This window comes from Podarcis vaucheri, assembly GCF_965113315.1.
Source record: "Podarcis vaucheri genome assembly, chromosome: 13".
In the NCBI taxonomy this organism is placed as follows: domain Eukaryota; kingdom Metazoa; phylum Chordata; class Lepidosauria; order Squamata; family Lacertidae; genus Podarcis; species Podarcis vaucheri.
In genome coordinates this window covers 7,329,899-7,349,073 of record NC_138751.1, presented here as the reverse complement: position 1 = coordinate 7,349,073, position 19,175 = coordinate 7,329,899, and the positions used below count along the sequence as shown (strand labels likewise).

The 19,175-nt window shown below is 46.6% G+C and overlaps 1 protein-coding gene and 2 long non-coding RNA genes across 3 annotated transcripts; 1 reads left to right on the top strand and 2 right to left on the bottom strand.

Annotated features, from left to right (window-relative positions):
* Positions 1-14,462, bottom strand: SLC7A8 (solute carrier family 7 member 8). Its single transcript, XM_082197727.1, has 11 exons — positions 12,772-14,462; positions 9,448-9,652; positions 9,159-9,310; positions 3,827-3,952; positions 3,358-3,511; positions 2,888-3,011; positions 2,685-2,788; positions 2,011-2,107; positions 1,618-1,767; positions 743-920; positions 1-625 (listed from the first exon to the last, which is right to left on the bottom strand). Exons 1-11 carry the CDS (start codon positions 12,896-12,898, stop codon positions 477-479), a joined length of 1,566 nt encoding a protein of 521 aa, XP_082053853.1. The 5' UTR covers positions 12,899-14,462; the 3' UTR covers positions 1-476.
* On the top strand, positions 3,959-8,896 carry LOC309518150. The gene is made up of 2 exons (XR_014213365.1): positions 3,959-6,308; positions 6,340-8,896. It is a non-coding gene; the product is annotated as an uncharacterized lncRNA (long non-coding RNA).
* Positions 14,463-15,541: 1,079 nt separating the features above from the next.
* On the bottom strand, positions 15,542-18,427 carry LOC309518130. The gene is made up of 4 exons (XR_014213337.1): positions 18,205-18,427; positions 17,485-17,793; positions 16,227-16,397; positions 15,542-16,114 (listed from the first exon to the last, which is right to left on the bottom strand). It is a non-coding gene; the product is annotated as an uncharacterized lncRNA (long non-coding RNA).
* Positions 18,428-19,175: the final 748 nt, after the last annotated feature.

The following is a 19,175-nucleotide window of genomic DNA, read 5'->3' as shown; positions in this document are numbered from 1 at the left end:
GCAAGTTTAGCTTAATTTATTACATCAAAAAAAGAGAAAGAGAGAAAAGTGAAAAATACAAGGACACAAAAACCATGGGAGAGGACCCTCTCCCACGAAATGAGGTTCAAACCCAAAGAGAATATTCCCAACAATATAAGGCAACAATAACGAAGGAGCCCCTTCCAGCAGGGTGCGCCGGGGATGTGGGTGTGGGGTCGTTGGCTGTGAGGAGAGCTCCCATCTTTTCCAGCTCCAGCAGGGGGCACTGCTGGTGGGGAGTGGCGGTACTCCAGCCCCAGCAGGGGTTTAGTGCAGGAAACTGGGTGAGGCACTAGTGAGGCATTCCCAGCTATTCCAGTCCCAGCGTGTGGTGCTGTTGGGAGCAAGAAGAGAGCTTTATCTGTGCAGGGAGCTCCCATTTACTTCAGCGCCCCCAAAGGGTACTGCGCAGCCCATCACTGGCTGCTTCTTCTACCCCCAGCCACCAAGGAGGCTCAGTTCTGAGGATACTTCGTGTCTTCAGTTCCACACATTGGCTCCAGCTGCTCTTTGGTCTCTTTGCTGAGGTTGGTTTTAGGTTTCCCTGAATCCATTTCAGGGTACACAACAACACAAAGCTTCTGTCCTAGCCGAGTCACTACCTCTGCAAGAAAATAAGAGTAAGCGGGTGAGCTTTAAGATAGGAGAGGAAAACCCACAGCATCATTTTTCAAAACAGAATTGCAAAAAATTCCCACCCAATTATCTGCTCATGACTCACCAATAAACGTGTGGAAGGCAGGTGGTTTGTTCTGCCAATGCACACCTAGGTAGTAGACTGGGACACCTGTCAGCATGATGGCTAGGCCAATCCCACACACCACAGGTTCTGACCATAAGCTGAACACCAACAGGAAGGCCCAGAACAGCAGGTAGATTATGGGGAAGAACAGGCTCACCTGGGGAGGAAAGAGATGGGTTGGATCTGGGCAGGAGCATCAGGAAGTGGGATGCAAGGGAAAAGGTTGGGAGAATAGAGGTTTCTTTATCAAGAACAAAGCTAGCAGATGTGGGATGAATCCTAGCCCAGTGGTAGAGGACATGCCTTGCATCCAGAAGGTCCCAAGCTCAGCCTCCAGCACCTCTAGCAATGGGGATCTAGTCAAAATAGGCCAAAAGTGGACCCACACTCTAAGACACCCACCAGTTTTGTTAGCAGTGGTGGTGCCACGGGGAAATTCTTTGCTGAGTGCTGCAGGAACAAGAAGTGGTAGTCTGCTCTGCTCCAGTGTCTCCCAGACCCTCAGCCTTTGCCCTCACTCAGGAAACACTCAGGTTCTGGATTATGTTCCTAGGTCATATAGGATCCTGTGGCCCTTTAAGAGCATCTGAAGCTCCCATCAGCTCTAGCTAGCAAGGCCAATGGCCAGGAACACTGGGAATGTTCAGCAACAACTGGAGGACTACAGGTTCTGGTATAAAGGTTTGATTCAGTTGGAAACAGGAAATTTAAAACCATGTGTTTTAAATCAGTGATGTGACACTGATTCAGCTCAATCCATCCTGTGTGGTTCCAAGGGAAGACAACATTGGTGTGAGAAGGTGACAGGGGCTGACATAAATAGAGCAGCAGAAATGTGATGGCCGGCATCTTACCTTGATGGGACGGTGTCGGTGAGGTTCCCGCCAGCGCAGCACAACTTGCCCAGCCACAGTCACTCCATAGAACAGGTAGTTGATGAAGCCCACATAATTGATCAGGGTATATATATCACTTGTTACTAGCATAAGCAATGTTGAAAGACACTGCCAGAGACAGACAAAAGGAGAGAGAAAATGCAATTATATTGTTTTCAGAGAAATCGCCCAAGGCACTTGGTCTGCCACACTGACAGCACCTGCTGGCTAATCCCCTCAATTCCCAGGAAAATGCCCTTGCCAAGTTCTTCAGTCACTGGCAATTCTAACTCTGTACTGGCAGTCACTTTCTCCTCATCCCTCACTGATGCATCAACTGTCCCCCTCCCAACTCTTTTTTTGATGACTCACAGTGAAAAGTAGGGCAGGTATGGGAGTGCAGCGTCGCACGTGGATCATAGCCAATACGCTGGGCAGGTGGCCTTCCCGGGCTCCAGCAAAAAATAGTCTGTGAATGTTGGAGAGAGAACATCATAAATGCAAGCAGTGTGCTGCAATATTATTTACTTACTTTGATCAGCACTGAGGAAGGAAGCTGGCTCCACACTGTGAACAGGCCTTATTAAAGAAAAGATCCCGGGAAAGAATGGGGAAGGCTTAAATGGATGAAGGGCCAACTTAGTTCCCCAGTCCTAATATAGGTGTTAAAGTAGAGCTGAATTAGAGAGGCAGCACTATGAAGATATGGGTGAGCAATGCAGTTGTGTGTGGAAGGGGAGATGCTGCTGTAATGGAACTTGATAGCCGAGGATTTCAGCAGATGGAACTTGTAAATGAGAATACCTCACTGAATGTCTGCTGAAGGCAGTGGGTTGTGTCCACTGGTGCAGTGGGATTTGTGGTTCCTCTCCTCCTCCCATGCCCACCCAAATCTGCTCCAGGGGGTACACAATCCTTCAGAGCTGAATTTGAGGGTGCACAAGGGTGCTGCATGAGACAGAAGAGGAAGCTTAATTGCACACACAAAAGTCTGTTGTGCCAGCAGAGCTGCAGCTCTTGGGGTATATACTCCCATGTTTACTCACCTAGAGGAAGTGAAAAGTGATCCGTTTACTCCTCCAAAAGTGGAAAGGGCAACAGAGATGGGCATGATCCAAGCCATGACTCCTAACAGTTTCTCTCCAAATGTCTGTGAGGAAGGGAGCAGGAAGAGAGCATGTGGTTAGGGACATTGCATTTGGAAACAAGGGGAAGGTGAATTTGCACAATGGTGTAGATGGGGCCTCACCACTGCGACAGCATTGGAGGCCAACAACTCCTGGGGCGACATGGCAGTGACATAGGCCACATTGGCGAAGACGTAGACGAAGGTGACCAGGGGAATGGAGATGAAGATGGCTCGAGGCAGGTTCCTGTGAGGAAAAACAATTACAGTCGTACCTTGGTTCTAAAACGCCTTGGCTCCCAAACAAATCGGCTCCTGAACGACCAAAACCCAGAAGTGAGTGTTCCGGTTTTCGAACTATTTTCGGAAGCCGAACATCCAGCACGGCTTCTGCAGCTTCCAATTGGCTGCAGGCTGCTCCTGCAGCCAATCGGGAGCCGCGCCTTGCTTTTTGAACAGTTCCAGGAGTTGAACAGACTCCCAGAATGCATTCTGTTGGAGAACAAAGGTACGACTGTGTAGTGGAAGAGAGGAATAAGAGTCAACGTGGGTCTCATTCGCCTGTATCACCACCAAGGGGGACACTGACTCACTTGTAAGGGTCAACCAGCTCTTCAGTGACATAGTTGAGGAAGTTCCAGCCCCCGTAGGCAAAAGAGCCCTGTAAGAAGGATAAGGCCACCAATCCTACATCTGGTGTCTGGAAAAACTCAAAAGCATGCTTCGGCTCCAGCCAGAAGTATTCACCTGCACAAAGGAGATATTGAAATACAAAAAAAGTTCTTTAAACAAAACAGGTGGGCTGTTCTCTCTCCCTTTCCCTGGGTCAGCTAATTCTCCCCCTCTCTGATACAGACTGGGACAGGAAACTATGGAAGCCAATCCAGTCTCTAAATCTGCTTACTAAGGAATGTTGATAACCCTGAATTTAAAACCCTGCAGCTTATTCTCCTTGGGGTGTGTGTGTGTGTGTGTGTGTATGTGGGGCGGGTGGGGGGAGGCAAATACAGTGTGTTGGGGAGACTCCTGTCCCCTTCTTTGTCTGACCAGGCTGGGCCTCACCTTTGCAGATCTGTACGACTCCCATAACAATGATAAGTCCCAACGCCAGCAGTTTCCCTGCCGTGAAGATATCCTGGACACGTGTGGCCCAACGGACGCTGGCACAGTTCACCCAAGTCAGCAGTACTGTGGAGAAGCAGGAAAGTCAGTGGGGGAAGGGACAGTCAACATTCCTATTCTGGCCTAAATCTCTCAGTCAAGGCCAGTTTCATGACTGTTGGACACAACGCTGGAGCAAGATAATGCCGGGAGCAATGTGTTTCGTTAGGGGCAAATTCAGATGCTGCACTGGCACTTTCCAGGAACAAACAAGGGCAGCTTTCTGGTTCAGAGCAGCCACAGCCTTCCTTGGTTTTTGACTGAGATTGTGATTATGGCCTGGGTTATATTCTGTAAATCTCTTATGATATCACCACCTCTCATAATAAAATAATGGTACAAATATATTCTGCTCCTACAACTGTTTAAGGGTGAAGCTATTCAGAACAATTTATGATCAGCGGACAAGTGATCACAGATAGTATTTCCTGGGCTGTCCCTTATTATTTGAAGGGGACCAAGGTACATGACCCACCCCTCAGGATTGTAATCTGAGGTTAAATCTGTGCCCTGCAGTATATGGGAAGGAAAAAACCACAGTTCCTATAAATGTTCCTGGAAGTTTGAGGGAATGAAAAACAAACAGATGAGGGAGGGGGAGGTGGTGACCTATTTGGCACCCAGCCTGACTGCATCAAAACATCCCGTCAGCACAAACAGCCCCTGGCCCCTGGTAACCTAACACAACACAAACAGGGTTTACAGACAGGCAGATAGGTAGAAACCCTTACTCCCCTAAACCTTCCAGTGCCTACCCACCACAGCAAACAGGACTGACAAATCAGACCTTCCATTTATCCTGCCCAAATCCATCACACAATCCATCACACTGCCACACTCCCCACAATATAGGCACAAAACTTTCACAATAGTCAAAATGTAGAGGCAAGCTATCACACATACAAATGGTCTTATAAAAGGCTGCAGTCGCAACAAAGAATTATTTGGATAACTATGGGGCCCTCCAGATGTTGCGGGACTACAGGTCCCAGCATCCCTGACTAATGGCCATGCTGGCTGCAGGGGCTGATACGAGTTGGAGTCCAATGGCATCAGGAGGGCCACTGGCTTTCCCATTCGCCACTCCTGATATAGCATATCAATACTCAAATTCAGCAACCCCACCAAGGCATAACTGCATGCGCACATTTACACTCTGGTATACACAAAGAAGCAGTTCTTTTACAAAACATGCAAAATCACCCTAGCACAAGAGCTTAATGCTTTGTTTGCAATGCAGGGAGAAAAGAAACTTGACATCTAGGATCACATACATACACACGCTCTCTTTCATGTCAACTCTTTTTTAACTTGACAATTCCACAACAAGTTGGCATTAAAGTTTGAAAAAAAAATTAAACATCTCTGAGGAGTGAGGTACCTGTTCTCCAGATACATAGTCTGTTTACATTATATGAAAAGTGCCACCACTGTGGGGGGATGACAAAATGCGGGTGGCACTCTCCATGGGGCCTGCAGTGTGCCCGAGCCACACATTTCTCCTGGGAGTGACGCAGTGGCTTGGGCACCCGCAGGCTCCCCGCTGCCCCAAATGGTCCACCTGCTTCCTCCCCCTCAGCTGTAGGGTAGTTGAGTGGGAGGAGGCAGGCAGACTTCTTGGAGCCCCCCCACCCCGACACAGGGCACGTGCACCGCCCCAGCCACCCAATTAGCTTGCTTCGCCGCTGGCGAGAGGTAAAAATGTATCTCATTCGTGCTCTGTCTAATGTCCTCACATTGCTTTTTTCTTTGGCGGGTGGGAGAGAAGGAAGAGAGAGTTAACAGGACCCCCAAAACACAACAGACCAAGAGGAAGTGGAAACTTCTCTGCTTACTCTGCATCCCTTTGCACAATCAGTTCAAGTCCAAAAGGCTCAAAACAGGAAGCCTGGAGGCAGCTTAACAGAAAACCAGTCTGGAGCTGGGGAGAGGAGAGTGGTGTGTGCATTTATGTGTGCATTTTAAGGCTGCTTAACACATAAATTTTATCTATAAAACAGAGAGATTCTCCACATAGGAGATTATGTGGAGGTTGGCTGGCCATCTGTCATGGAAGCGTTAGTTGATATTCCAGCACTGCAGGGAGTTAGACTAGATGGCCCTTGAGGACCCTTCTAACTATGATTGTATTATACATAGTTATGTAATAGTTATGTACATTCGCTGCATACAAGTTGGAAACCTATATGACCGCCTTTAAACTATACTGTTTGTTAATCACCCTGAAGAAGCAACAGAGCATTTAACATGTCTTAAGAGGTAAGTAGTGCACATTTATTGCCCTTGAATATGTACTTTAAAGAACTTGGTTTCATCAGGAACATATTCCATACGCTTCAAGGGGGGTTGTATATGTGAGGGATTACAGTGACATTGAAGTTATGTGGTCAATTACGTATGAATGGAGGGTGAAGGTAGTGAGGATGAGAGTTTGATCTCCTTTCCAGGATAATGTTGGGTCACAGAGACCCAATCTGTTTCTGCAGATCCCCAAACAAGGATCAGAGATCAAGAGCTACATTTGGTTTGAAGATCCCAATAATAGATTAGGGCTGCCTAAGGTTTTGGAAAGGGATCTTAGGAGTAGTCCAGGAATAACTCCAGGATGAATGGGTGGATCTGAGTGTAGGATTCTATGGGGAAATATGTTGTGATTTGGTGTGGGGAGTAGTAGCGTCAAACTGGTACCGGAATGAGTATTTATGGGGTGGGAGGCGGGAGATCTGGCTTCACAATATTACAGGAACATATGTTATTGCCTTATGTTCCAACTCAGAGTCAAAACTCCTGGAAGTTCCCTTGTTTCTCAGTATCTCTGGCACTCGGCAGGACTGGATTAAGGCCAGTGAGTCTCCAATTCCATGGGATCCTTTCAGACACAGAATCTCAGAGCTGATGCTAGAGCCAGAGGGTGTGGCTCAGATCTGTTGCTAATTTTTTTAGCACATACTGTCCCAGGGGCTAATCAAAACCAGCCACCCTATTCCTGACCTCAAAATAGATCCAGTGCTTCATTCAGAGAGGTCAGAGACCAGCAATGCCACTTCCACGGCATCTCTGTGTCCTCCTTTAAAGTACCAACAAATTTATCCAGGCCAGTCTGTGACTACCAAGCTGGGACTGGTACAGGAAAACAACATTCTGGCCTGTTCTAGGCTGCTTGCTTACGTCAGTCAGCACTGGAGATACTAAACAGAAACCATAGTACACTAGATAAAGCGGATTAAGTCTTGCTTCACAAGGCTCTGGTGACACTGCCCAATTCCAGTCTCACAGCGATTACCTCCAATCATCAGCCATAGCCTCATCAGTCTTCCTGCTAAATTTTACTACTGGCTATTCTGAACCACCAGTATTATCTCTGTTTGAGTGATTGAATTAATTTATGAATCACTCCACACAAAGCATCCTGAAGTGATTTAACAATAAAAACATCAACATATAAATGAAATTTCTAGGTGAATATAGATAAAGGCTGGGATAAAAATCTTCACTTGAAAGGCATGCTGGAAGAGAAACAAGACTTCAATCCTTCAACTGTAATTGACAGTCTAATGTTATCTGTTTCCAATCCCTCCCGTCTGGTTGTTGTTCTTTACTAATTCCACAGCCTTTGCATTCCAGTATTCGATTTCAAAATTTGGCCAAAAGGCCCATTAGTAAGCAGCTCCTCGTTGTTGAGGTCTGGAGGCATACATTTTTCTTCTTCCCTGCCTCTCTTTCATATGCACATATAATCTCTCCCTTTTTAGCTGACTCAGCTGCTGAGTAACTGGCTTTAACTCGATGGATAAACTCTTGCTGAGCTGCTGCAGCTGGCTTGCATAAGCGCCTCAGCCAAATCCCCTCCCTGGCTGGTGCTTGTCTTTCCCCACCCCCACCCCTGCCTTGGAGCTAGAAAGGAACGAAACTAGTTCAGGCCTGATTTTTCCAGCAACTGATGTCCTAAAGTAACCTCAGGGGGAATTATCCCTCCTAAATGTCTTTGAGTTCATGGGGAGCACAGCTGCCCACTCCCCACTGATTCAGATTGGGGCAACTGTGCAGACATCCAAGACAGGACAGGTGGCGGGGAGCCTGTAGACAGACGGACAGAAATGGCTTAAAGCTTTGGTGGAAAGAATCTCCTGGCATTTGGGCGTTCCTTCTACTTCCTGTGTTCCTCACCCTGACCCTTCTAACCTTTCTGCTCCTGTCTTGTACTCATTGCATGTGGGGTGCTTTTAGAGTGAGGCTGCAAACACACCATACATTTAAAGCACACACACACACACTCCAAGAATCCTGAGCACTGCACCCCCTCACAGAGCTCCATGTCCCAGCACCCTTAGCAAACTATATTTCCCAGAATTATTTGGAGGAGAAATTCCAATGCTGCTTACACAGCTGTGGGTAAGGAGCCCTATTTCAGATTAGTAGGATACAAGATGCACACCAAAGGATGCTCAATAATAAATTGCAAAAAGTACCCTATTTTAAGAACGTTTGTTGTCACTATTTGTATTTTATAGCTCACAGTACCTAGAACATAGGTCAAGCAGTGATACACCTTTCCAAAAGAGTGGAAGAATTTGTTCTTTTGGTATGCAGACCAAATGCACATTATTCCACACATTTGTACCCACTCCAACTCCAAAGAGCTCAGAGTGGCTTACATAGATGTGAGTTAACCTGTTTTATTCTTACAACAACCTTGAAAAGTAGACTAGGTGTGAGAGAGGGACTGGCCCAAGGTCACTCAGTAAATTTAGTAGGCCAAACAAAGATGCAAACTTATATCTTTCTGGTCCAAGTATAACAGCCCAGCTTCAACATCACAGTGGATATTGGAATTACTAAATGTGTAGAAATGGTGAGTTGGCCATAGCTATACATGCCTCTGAGGAATAACTACACATGGTTTGAAACTCTTGATGGAGAATCTGCTGTTGGCTAGATCAACTGTAACATAACTCCAGGGTCTTTGAGTAGATAAAAAGTGCTTCCAGAATGTCACTATTTTGGAGTGTGATTCAGTCACATACCAGCAAATTCAGGTTGTTACATCATCATTGATGGGGGGGGGTTGCAGTAAGGAAAGTGATGGGGAAATGAACTGGACACTGTGTGATAACTCTTGTCTTGGCACAATGTCATCTAACCTCCCTGCAAGGAACTTACAAACTGCCAGTTCAGTCAATCTGAATCAGCCCAATATTCATGGCTAATGGATGGTAGTGGGCTCAGTACTTACAAAGGCAGACCCCAGCGAGCAGTCGCAATCCGGTTTCTGGGGGAAGGCAGGTAGGGAAGAGTGGCTGCAGTACGTAGTTTGAGAAAGTGAGGGCAATAACAGCCTGGTTGGTGGGATAGATCACCAGGACGGCAATCCATAACCGCAGGAACCTTGAGAGAAATATTCCAAGTGTGAAAGAGTTAGACAATCTGCCTCTCAAAACCCCTCCTACTTTTAATCCTGCTCCACTTCCCCATCACATACACAGCCACCTACTTACATCCTTATTTCTTCTTTCCTCACTTACCCAGCCAGTCCCCCGAAAATGTCCTTGACATAGGAATAGTCGCCTCCAGATTTGGGGATGGTGACTCCCAGTTCTGCATAGCACAGAGCCCCCACAGCTGTGATAAGACCCGTTACAATCCACACAATTAGTGCCAGTCCTACTGAGCCTGCATTCTCCAGCACACCCTTTGGTGACACAAAGATCCCTGATCCAATAATGTTACCTGGAGAAGAAACAAAGGGGTACAGAGAGATTAGAAATCATAGAGGGAAATGGTGAGAGGGAAGACTCTCTCTAGTGCAGAGGCTCTCCAGATGCCATTGGACTCCAACTCCCATCAGCTCCAGCCAGCATGACCAATGATCAGGGGTTTTGGGAACTGGAATGCAGCAAATTTCAGAGGGCCACATGCTAGCTACTGCTTCTCTAGTGCAACAAACATTGTAGTTATCTATATGGGTTTGCAGAGTCTAAGATATTGGCCCAAGAAGTGGAACTACCCTCCGTGTCTAATAAGAAAGGTTAACTTAGGGTGACATTTAAATGTCAGCTTCTTCATATATCACCAGCTGGAGAACACACTACCTCTTGTACTAATCAAATTCTCTGGTAAGAAGAAATAGAAATATCTATGTTTGTGTTATAAAACTTTTCAGAATGGAAATTGTTTATACCACTTTGTTATTTAACATATTTTCTATTTCTATAACACCAAAGATGATATAATGTAATATAATAATATATAATAATATATACCCATTTTTTAAGGTGAAAAGGAAAGTCTCAGACTGAGACTATTTAAAGTCAACTCATGTTGATTTAACGTAAGAATAATAGAAACAAGCACTTAATTCTTAGCAAATAGATTTAGGACTGGGAGGTAATGATCTAATTTTTCCCCTACAGGTGGCCTGATTGCACACATATGCCAAGTACTTGCAGATCACGTCTCCTGTGTCTGGGGAGGCCAGGACTGTATGCTTAGCAACTAGCCTATCTGTGATTCCAAACCTTCCATTTTTTGTAGCCTTGCTTTGCTTCAGCATACTGAATCTGTATTGCAGAAATGGCCCCATGGCCAAAGCAGGGAGGTTACCACTTTTAAAAGCAAACCTCTGGCCGTATAATTCCAGCTGTGGCTTCAATGCGTATAGAGGACATTGTGTGCAAGGGATGATCTTCTATAACCTGGGAGATGCTCCAAAGGCATCGCTGGGGATCTCAGTCTGGCACATTTCTCTTTGTGGAAAAGAGCTTTAAAATTATCAAATAAAATAAAATTCCACTGGAATATTCGTCCAGATCAGGCATAGGCAAACTCGGCCCTCCAGGTGTTTTGAGACTACAGTTCCCATCATCCCTGACCACTGGTCCTGTTAGAGGGGGATGGTGGGAGCTATTATTTATATATTTGTCCCTGTCACTACATTGCTGGCTGAATACCTCAGAGTGTGCACTGTCCAGCTTTCCATGCTTGTGGACACATTCTGGCTCTATTCCCATCGCACAGAATCATTCCACTATTTTTCATTAAGAAAATTAAAACTCTGCAGATGTGAATTGAAGCCAAAGGGCTGGGTGGAGGTGTGGCTGAAAGTACCAGCCGCAGGGTAGGGTTGGACTGCATTGCAACAGGCCAGTGGAAGTGAGAGGGGCCAGAGAATTATACACAAAACTTGAGAAGATGGGGCAGGGGGTGGCTAAGGGAAGAAAGAGGGATGAAGGAAAGGCTGGAGTGGTTTGAATTTGTGAAAAGAAATACAGGAGGAACTGGTTATGTGTCGTGCTTCGGGATAGTGGAAACTTACCCTAAGGTGGGCTTTAATGATCCTTCTGATCAAGAAGGAACCAAAGAAGCAGGGTAATGAATACTGAGAAGTGCGGATAGATGACAACTTGCCATCCTAGCATGCAGAGATGGAGAGAGAGCATAGAGCAGTGCAGTACACTGTGGAATGCGGGGCAGAGGCAGTGGGAGGAGAGCTCAATAAGTAGATAGAATTTGGGTATTAGTGAGGCTTGGACAAGTAGAGAAGCAAGGGTTTTCTCTTTCAAAGCGCGTCCTCATCCTCCTCTGTTTGTTCAGCGGTCTCCTGGCACCTGCTGAAACAAAGCCATCTGGAATGAGACTGATGGAGTTGGAACAAACATGCTCCGAGAGAGCCACGTTCCAGCTGCACTGGGGTGGAAAACAAACTCCAGTCACTAACTGTTTGGGGAACTGTAAAGGTACGATCTGCTCCTGCATGGCTCTGCTGGCAGCCTTTAAATCAGAAGTCCCCTAGGCCGTGGAACCCTACATAATTTTATTTGTATGCTGCTTTTCTGCGGTTCAAACCATGCTCACAGCAGCTTACATGGGAAAAAAATGCATAACTAAAGAAGTTGTAAACAATAAAACAAACATAAAAATACATAACCAAACTGAAAAAATTCCACATAAATCTCAAGATACAAAAAACCAAAAGCAACCATCTCCACAGCAAAAAAATCCGAACCACACCACAGCCCAAGAGTCTAAGTTGCATCTCCGTATGAGGCAGGGACAACTGGAGGACTTCATTGCTTGTCCAGCTCAGAGAGCTGGCTACTTTGGCAAGGGGGCAGTTCAGAGAAATCTTGCCCGCCATGAATTTGCAACCCCATCCGGTGCAAAGCAGCTGTGTATGCTCCCATTCTTGCTTGTTCCTGAGATCCATCTCCTTCTGGGCCATGACAGCAGTATATACAAGCATTCCACACCCACTGCTGAGATGCTAACGTTTTTAGGGCTGTATATATTTATCAGCGATTGTGTGTGTCCCAAAACATAGAAGGGCTTAAGGGTGGAGTACCACAGCAAAATGAGCTGGGAATTGGCCAGGAATCTGGTTATCTCAATGGAGAATGAAACAGGCTGGGGTTAAGAGGAATTCAAGTTGGTGGTGCTGGAACTGCTTCAGGGAGGGGAAGACTAGCTCTAATCGGATTGGTGATGTGAACTGACAGCTCTAAGGTATTTATAGAAAGGAGGGAAAGGAAGACAAACAGGAAAAAAAGAAATGGTGGCTAAATTTAGAAAGGAGCATAAATAAATAAAGAGAAGGAAGGTTTTCATCCCTCATTCTGGTAACTGCAGAATATGAGACACAAGCCTCCTAGCCAAGTTGGGGCATGGTGCTAATCACTGCTACAGGAAAGACAGAAGATCCAAGGCTAAGATAGAGGGTTGTGGCAGGACCTCTGCTTCCTGGGTTATAGGGGACGATGAATATCACCCAATGTTAGACGAATATGAGAAGATAGTATTGTCCAGTTCAGGGCAAACAGGGAAAATAACATCCCACCAGAGTCCCCACTCACCCACTATAATGCCACATGCGCTCATCAGCCCAATCTCTTTCTTGAGTGCAACACCACCTTCTTCTGTTTTTTCAGGGCTATCCGAACCCTTCTCAGAACCACCTCGATGACGTGCTCCATCCTCCATAGTGTTGAACTGGTCAGCACCAAGTAACTATGGGTTAGAGGTTGTGGACGGCTCTCCTAGAACTGGAATGACTCTGGATTCACTCTGTGTCTGCTGATCCAGTTACAGGCGTGAATCTTTTGAAAATGGACTTCTGCAAACTTTCCAGCTCCAAATTACAGTATACCTGTTCCTAGTCTTGCTCTGCCAGTCCACTTTGGGGATCTCTGTCTGAAATATTTAGAGTCGGGATGTCCCAGTCTGTGCTTCAGGTGATGGCCAGATCTGCTGTCTCTCTTCTAGAAGCAAATCAGTTGAATCTTCTTCCTGATTAGAAACTTCCTTTCTAATACCAGAAAATGCTGGATTTGCTTTGGTTCTAGCACCAACCTTGTTAGAACTGAGTTAGGTCTCTCTATCAGCTTTGATCTGGGTGTCCGCAGCAAGATTTTCTTTGGTTCTGATATCCAACTGACCCTCTCTCACATGCAGTAAGTACTAGATATTTTCCGCTCCAAATCACAGGTGCAGATGATGTGGGATTCCTCTCCCACGTTGTTGTTGCCGTGTCTTCTTGTGTAGTTTGCCCTGAAGGGAAGGAGGAGAACCGCACAACAGTGCAGGGGAAGCCGACTGGTTTGATCTTGTTTGTGCAGCTCCCACACACCCACTACCACAGTTTTATTCTGATCAGTGGCGGTTATTCTAAAGATTTCCCTAGATCTTCCTTGTGGCTCAGTTTGGACAGGGATCGCTCTAGGTGCCAGGGTGGTTTCTCATTACAGCGTTTCTCTCGCTTTGATGGTTGATTCGCCGGTTTTGTTGTCCCAGCTGAGCTTCTCTCCCCACCAGGTCTCTCGGCTTCTCATTCCTTCTCGCAGACCAGCTCTCGCGCTTCTCCGCTCTGCATTTGTTTTTCTCCCTCTTGAGTTTCTTTCCCCTGCTCTTGTGCTGAACCAGCCGCTGCCGGTCCTGGGGCGAGGCGGGGGGAGATAATTCTCCGCTCCAGGAGAGGCAGAGACAGACTCCTCCTCCCTCTCGCCTTACCTCTCCGCTTAAAACTCATCCACGGAAACTGGTCGTGTTGTCGCTTTGGGATCTCGCTCGCCTTCCGATGCCACTGGCTCTAGTTATGCCTTGTTCGGTCTCGTCTTCTAATAGTATCAAAGGTCCGCTGTTGCAGGGGGTGGGGAACACGCATTAGTCGACATGAGCCTAACCCGCGAGACACCAGCTCGTTACCTGAGCAGATTGATCCACCATAATCCGCGACCCCCGTGGAAACGTATCTGATCGCTCTGGAATCTAGCCCCAACAACTGCTACATTATTACATATCGTCGTGGGACCACGTGACATATAGTTCCTCAGGTTAACCGGTGCCTTTCATTTCCGAAAGAAATGACCAACTCTTTCATTGCACAATTTCAAAGAATTCTCACTATACATAAATATGTTCACACTATTGTACTGGTATTCCTCTTTCTACACCCCCTTTCAATCTTTTTCTCCACGTAAGCTTTTAGGTCACAGATCAAACTTAACTTTGCTGCATTGTTTTATTGTGCATTATATTATTTGCGTGTTTTATTACTATGACCCGCCCTGGAGTCATTGGAGGAAGGGCGGGATAGAATCCTAGAGTTGGAAGAGACCACAAGGGCCATCGAGTCCAACCCCCTGCCAAGCAGGAAACCCCATCAGAGCACTCCTGACATATGGTTGTCAAGCCTCTGCTTAAAGACCTCCAAAGTAGGAGACTCCACCACACTCCTTGGCAGCAAATTCCACTGTCGAACAGCTCTTACTGTCAGGAAGTTCTTCCTAATGTTTATGTGGAATCTTCTTTCTTGTAGTTTGGATCCATTGCTCCGTGTCCGCTTCTCCGGAGCAGCAGAAAACAACCTTTCTCCCTCCTCTATGTGACATCCTTTTATATATTTGAACATGGCTATCATATCACCCCTTAACCTCCTCTTCTCCAGGCTAAACATGCCCAGCTCCCTTAGCCGTTCCTCATAAGGCATCATTTCCAGGCCTTTGACCATTTTGGTTGCCCTCCTCTGGACACGTTCCAGTTTGTCAGTGTCCTTCTTGAATTGTGGTGCCCAGACCTGGACACAGTACTCCAGGTGTGGTCTGACCAGAGCAGAATACAGTGGCACTATTACTTCCCTTGATCTAGATGCTATACTCCTATTGATGCAGCCCAGAATTGCATTGGCTTTTTTAGCTGCCGCGTCACACTGTTGGCTCATGTCACGTTTGTGGTCAACCAAGACTCCTAGATCCTTTTCACATGTACTGCTCTCAAGCCAGGTGTCCCCCATCTTGTATTTGTGCCTCTCATTTTTTTTTGCCCAAGTGCAAGTGTTTTGGCCCAGTTCTCTAATCTGTCAAGGTCGTTTTGAAGTGTGATCCTGTCCTCTGGGGTGTTAGCCACCCCTCCCAGTTTGGTGTCATCTGCAAATTTCATCAGGATGCCCTTGAGTCCATCATCCAAGTTGTTGATAAAGATGTTGAATAAGACCGGGCCCAAGACAGAACCCTGTAGCACCCCACTAGTCACTCTTCTCCAGGATGAAGAGGAACCATTGATGAGCACCCTTTGGGTTCAGTCAGTCAGCCAGTTACAAATCCACTGGGTGGTAGCATAGTCAAGACCGGGATGTAAGTTTTAAAAATAAAGCTTTCCTTTAGTTAACCCCAATACTTTTCTGCAATACTGTAAGCACGCAATGCCAAGTTTACACGCTGCTGGATTTCCTCACAAAACTCATATCCAATCCAGAGCTTTACCAATCTCTTCTTTTCCTCCTCCACCCCTGCAACTGTGGCTCCCTCTTGTTACGTTTCAGATTGCAAGAACATCAGTTTAGGTTCATCCCACCCCCCCACCCCCGCCAAGTCTTGTAAAGTACCCTGTGCTGACATTCACTCCAAGCCTTTTGGTAAGGGCACACACCGACAAAATTGTTCTCTGCAAATAATAGCGATGTTTCCGGAAACAGGTTCCTCCGCCTCTGCTCCCCTGGGCCGCTACCATTCACTGTGGTGATGCTTCAGTTTATCTGTTTATTGCTCAATAGCATCTATTAACGATCTTAATCTTTCTCCCTACTCAGCTTGATGTGTGTGTGCACCGCCAATATACTGTAATCCCCTTGTAAAAGGGGCAGGAGTGCCAATTTTGCTCCATGATGGACCTGTTTTTTTGGAAGCCCCTCAACTTCCAGACCTGGAAAATCAGAAAAGAGACTTGACAACAGGAAAAAAAAGGACCAGAATGACAGGATTTTGTGTGCCCCCACTTTTCCTGTGTACTATTCCTCTTCCTTCTTCCCCCGCACCTTCTGTTCAATGTCCCCACTTCGCCTTGCTTGGCACATTTCTCCCTCTGCTATCTCTGCTGATCTCGCACGTTCTCCTGCAATGTGGGGGTGAAGTCCAGCCTTTGGGGAGCACCCTTGACTCTTTTTTATCGTCATCTCAGCAGGAACAGGCTAGAGCAAAGGTCAGGGCTGGGAAGGAGAGAAGATAACAGCAGAGGATGAGAAAAAGCAGGAGGGTGTGGGGACTCAGCAGCAGCAGCGACTGCACGACAATCCATTAGAGTTGTGGGCTAAGGCAGTCACGTGAACGAAAGAAAAAGGGGAATAACAAGATCAAAGTGGAACTGACATGAAGCAAAACTGCAGTAAACATCTCATGACTAATTCCTTCCTTCCACATCCCCATCTCAAAATTTATGGTAACTAGGATTCAACTGCTCCCTATAGTTTGAGAGTGCTTCTGGATCCAGTTCTCTGATTTGGAGACTCCACAGTGGCTAGAAGTGCATTTTAGCAACTGCGACCGGCATGGGTGTAAAGAAATAAAAATACTTAACTAACTGACCAATTGCATTGCAGATATCTTGGGTTTGCCCCCTCCGCCCAGCATGATGGCTGCCCCCCTAAAACAAACCCTGGCTACCCCCATGGTGCCTGGTTAGAGAGCTACGGTCATTCCTGGGCCATGAGGCCTTGCCACAGTAGTTCACACGTTGGTTACTTCAAGACCGGATTGCTGCAATGTGCTCTATGTGGGGCTTCCCTTGCGCTTGATTCAGAAGGTGCAGTTGGTGCAGAATGCTGCAGCACAATTGCTGACAGGGGCAAGGCCTTGTCAGCATATAGCACCTGCGCTCGGGGATCTGCGCTGGCTACTGATTTGCTACCGAGCCAAGCTCAAGGCATATTCATATTAGCATATAAAGCCCTGAATAACTTGGGACCAGTTTATCTCTGAGATCATACCCTTCAAGCATCTACTTGGCCGCTTCAATCGGCAGAATTGGCACTGCCACAGGTGCCACATAATCCCCGCTCCGCATTTGTAAGAGCTCAATTGTTTAGCGTGGCAGTGACACTTTGGAACTCCCTGCCAATTGACATCAAGCAGGCGCCTTTCCTGTACTCTTTTCCAGCACCTGCTAAAAACATTCCAGTTTAGACACACCTACCCAGATGCTTGGAAAATTGAAGCACTGCAATTTTAATCTGTTTTAGTATTTTAATTTATGTTTTAAAGTAGGGTTGTGAATTCGTCTTCATTTTACCGGATTACCTTTTTGTAAACTGCTTTGAGGGTTGTTGTGGTTTTTTTAAACAATCAAATGGTGTATTAATTCTATGAAATAAAATCCATCCTGGCCTTGCTGGTTCTGCCTCCTTCTGGTATCAGTTTAAAAGGACCACAGCTCCACAGATTAGGATCCCAAACCCTCCAGATTTAGGTTCTCCTCCCTGTTCTAGACTCCTGCTGCATCTACGGCCCTCAAAAGCCATTTTATCCCCTTACTGCTCCTCACTTCCTCCAAAGTATTTTGGCAGGTTTCTCTTATTAAGCAGCAGGAGATTCCAGCAGCGCAGCTTCCTGAGGCAAAGAAAAATCGGGTTGGAAATGCTTGGATCTGCTGGATCTCCCTGTGCAGCTTACTGACAAGTGTCGACCATTTCCCCTACAGCTAACCCAAGGACAGATCCAAGGAGCCAGCGAGGAGGTTGAGCTGGAAGATGCACAACCCGTGCCGAAACCCCTTTGCTTTTTCTCACCAACGAGGCACCACAAAATTGCCCACTGAGCTGGCGCAGATATTATGCCTTTAAGGGCAAGAAAAATAGCGACCAGAAACGTGTCCCGCCCCCATTCAAACCCCAGCTGGACCATGAACCAAACTCAGAGAGTGGGGAGGGGGACTCATGGAAATTAATGGGCACAAGTTGTTCATCGTTTTCAGCGGGTCAACTCTTGAGTAATACTAAATTGAATCCCACCCACTTTTACCTCAGAAACTCCCTGCCCGTCCTCACCTACTCTCGGAGCCCACTTTCAGATTCCCCAAACTCTCTCCTCGCCTCCATTCCTTTTTTCACACAGTATCCCCCTTCCTACCCAAAAAAGCCCCTTCCTCACCCACCCCACCCCGCCATTTTTATACGCCTGCTTCTCCAGAGCCACAACGCCGCCCGCCATCTGCGCCCCTCCCCCTCTTCTCCTTAATCCCCTTCAGTCCTCGCGCCGGATTCCTTCGCGCTCCCCCACTCCCCCGGCAACCCGTTTCCCGCCTTTTTTAACGGTCGTTTTTCGCTCAGCGCGAGGCGGCCAAGTAGTCTCGAGAAAAAGGCGGGAAACAGGCAGCGGCCGGGTTAGGAACTTGCCTTGCCTATGGGCGTGTGAAGCGAGCCTGCCTTGAATTATAAATTTGAGAATTTTATACAGTACTGTAATTGACTTTTCAGACGGCAATCGCTGCATGAAAAACAGGCGGGTTAGAAGAGTGGGGGTAGAAAGAAAAGAGGTAATGAAGGAGCTGGTGAAAATCCTTTTTATTAGTGGGGGTGGGACCCTGGTCCCTGACCCTCCTTCACTTAGAAATTTTGGGAAAGCTGCTTTCAAAATGTGGATTCCTTCAGCACTTCCTTTAAGTCATGTTCTTCCTTTCTTGTTCTCAATAGGAATTTGCCTCCAGCTGTCTCTGGATGGCAGGGACAGTCCCTATTTTCTAGTACCTGCCCCTGATACCATAAATTGTCCCTGCTTTCAGACAGTTGTCCCTTTTAGTCCGTTTTAGGAGACACAACATACACTTAAAAGACTAATACTAATCTATTGTGTGCATAAAACAGGTGGATCCTCCTAAATTCATTTGATTTTTGTGTGCAGGCCACAAAAAAACACCCTCAAACCATTTTCAACATCCTTTTCCAGGGACTGCACTATAAAAGCACAGACCTAAATGCACCTAAGGTGCTTCC

Bases quoted from the DNA above. Each gene is read 5' to 3' on its own strand.
- SLC7A8 (XM_082197727.1), bottom strand. From the start codon at position 12,898: ATGGAGGATGGAGCACGTCATCGAGGTGGTTCTGAGAAGGGTTCGGAT. The intron at 9,311-9,447 runs GTAAGTGAGGAA...ATTTCTCTCAAG, and splicing joins ATTTTCGGGGGACTGGCTGG to GTTCCTGCGGTTATGGATTG. The intron at 626-742 runs GTGAGTCATGAG...ATTTTCTTGCAG, and splicing joins TGCCTTCCACACGTTTATTG to AGGTAGTGACTCGGCTAGGA.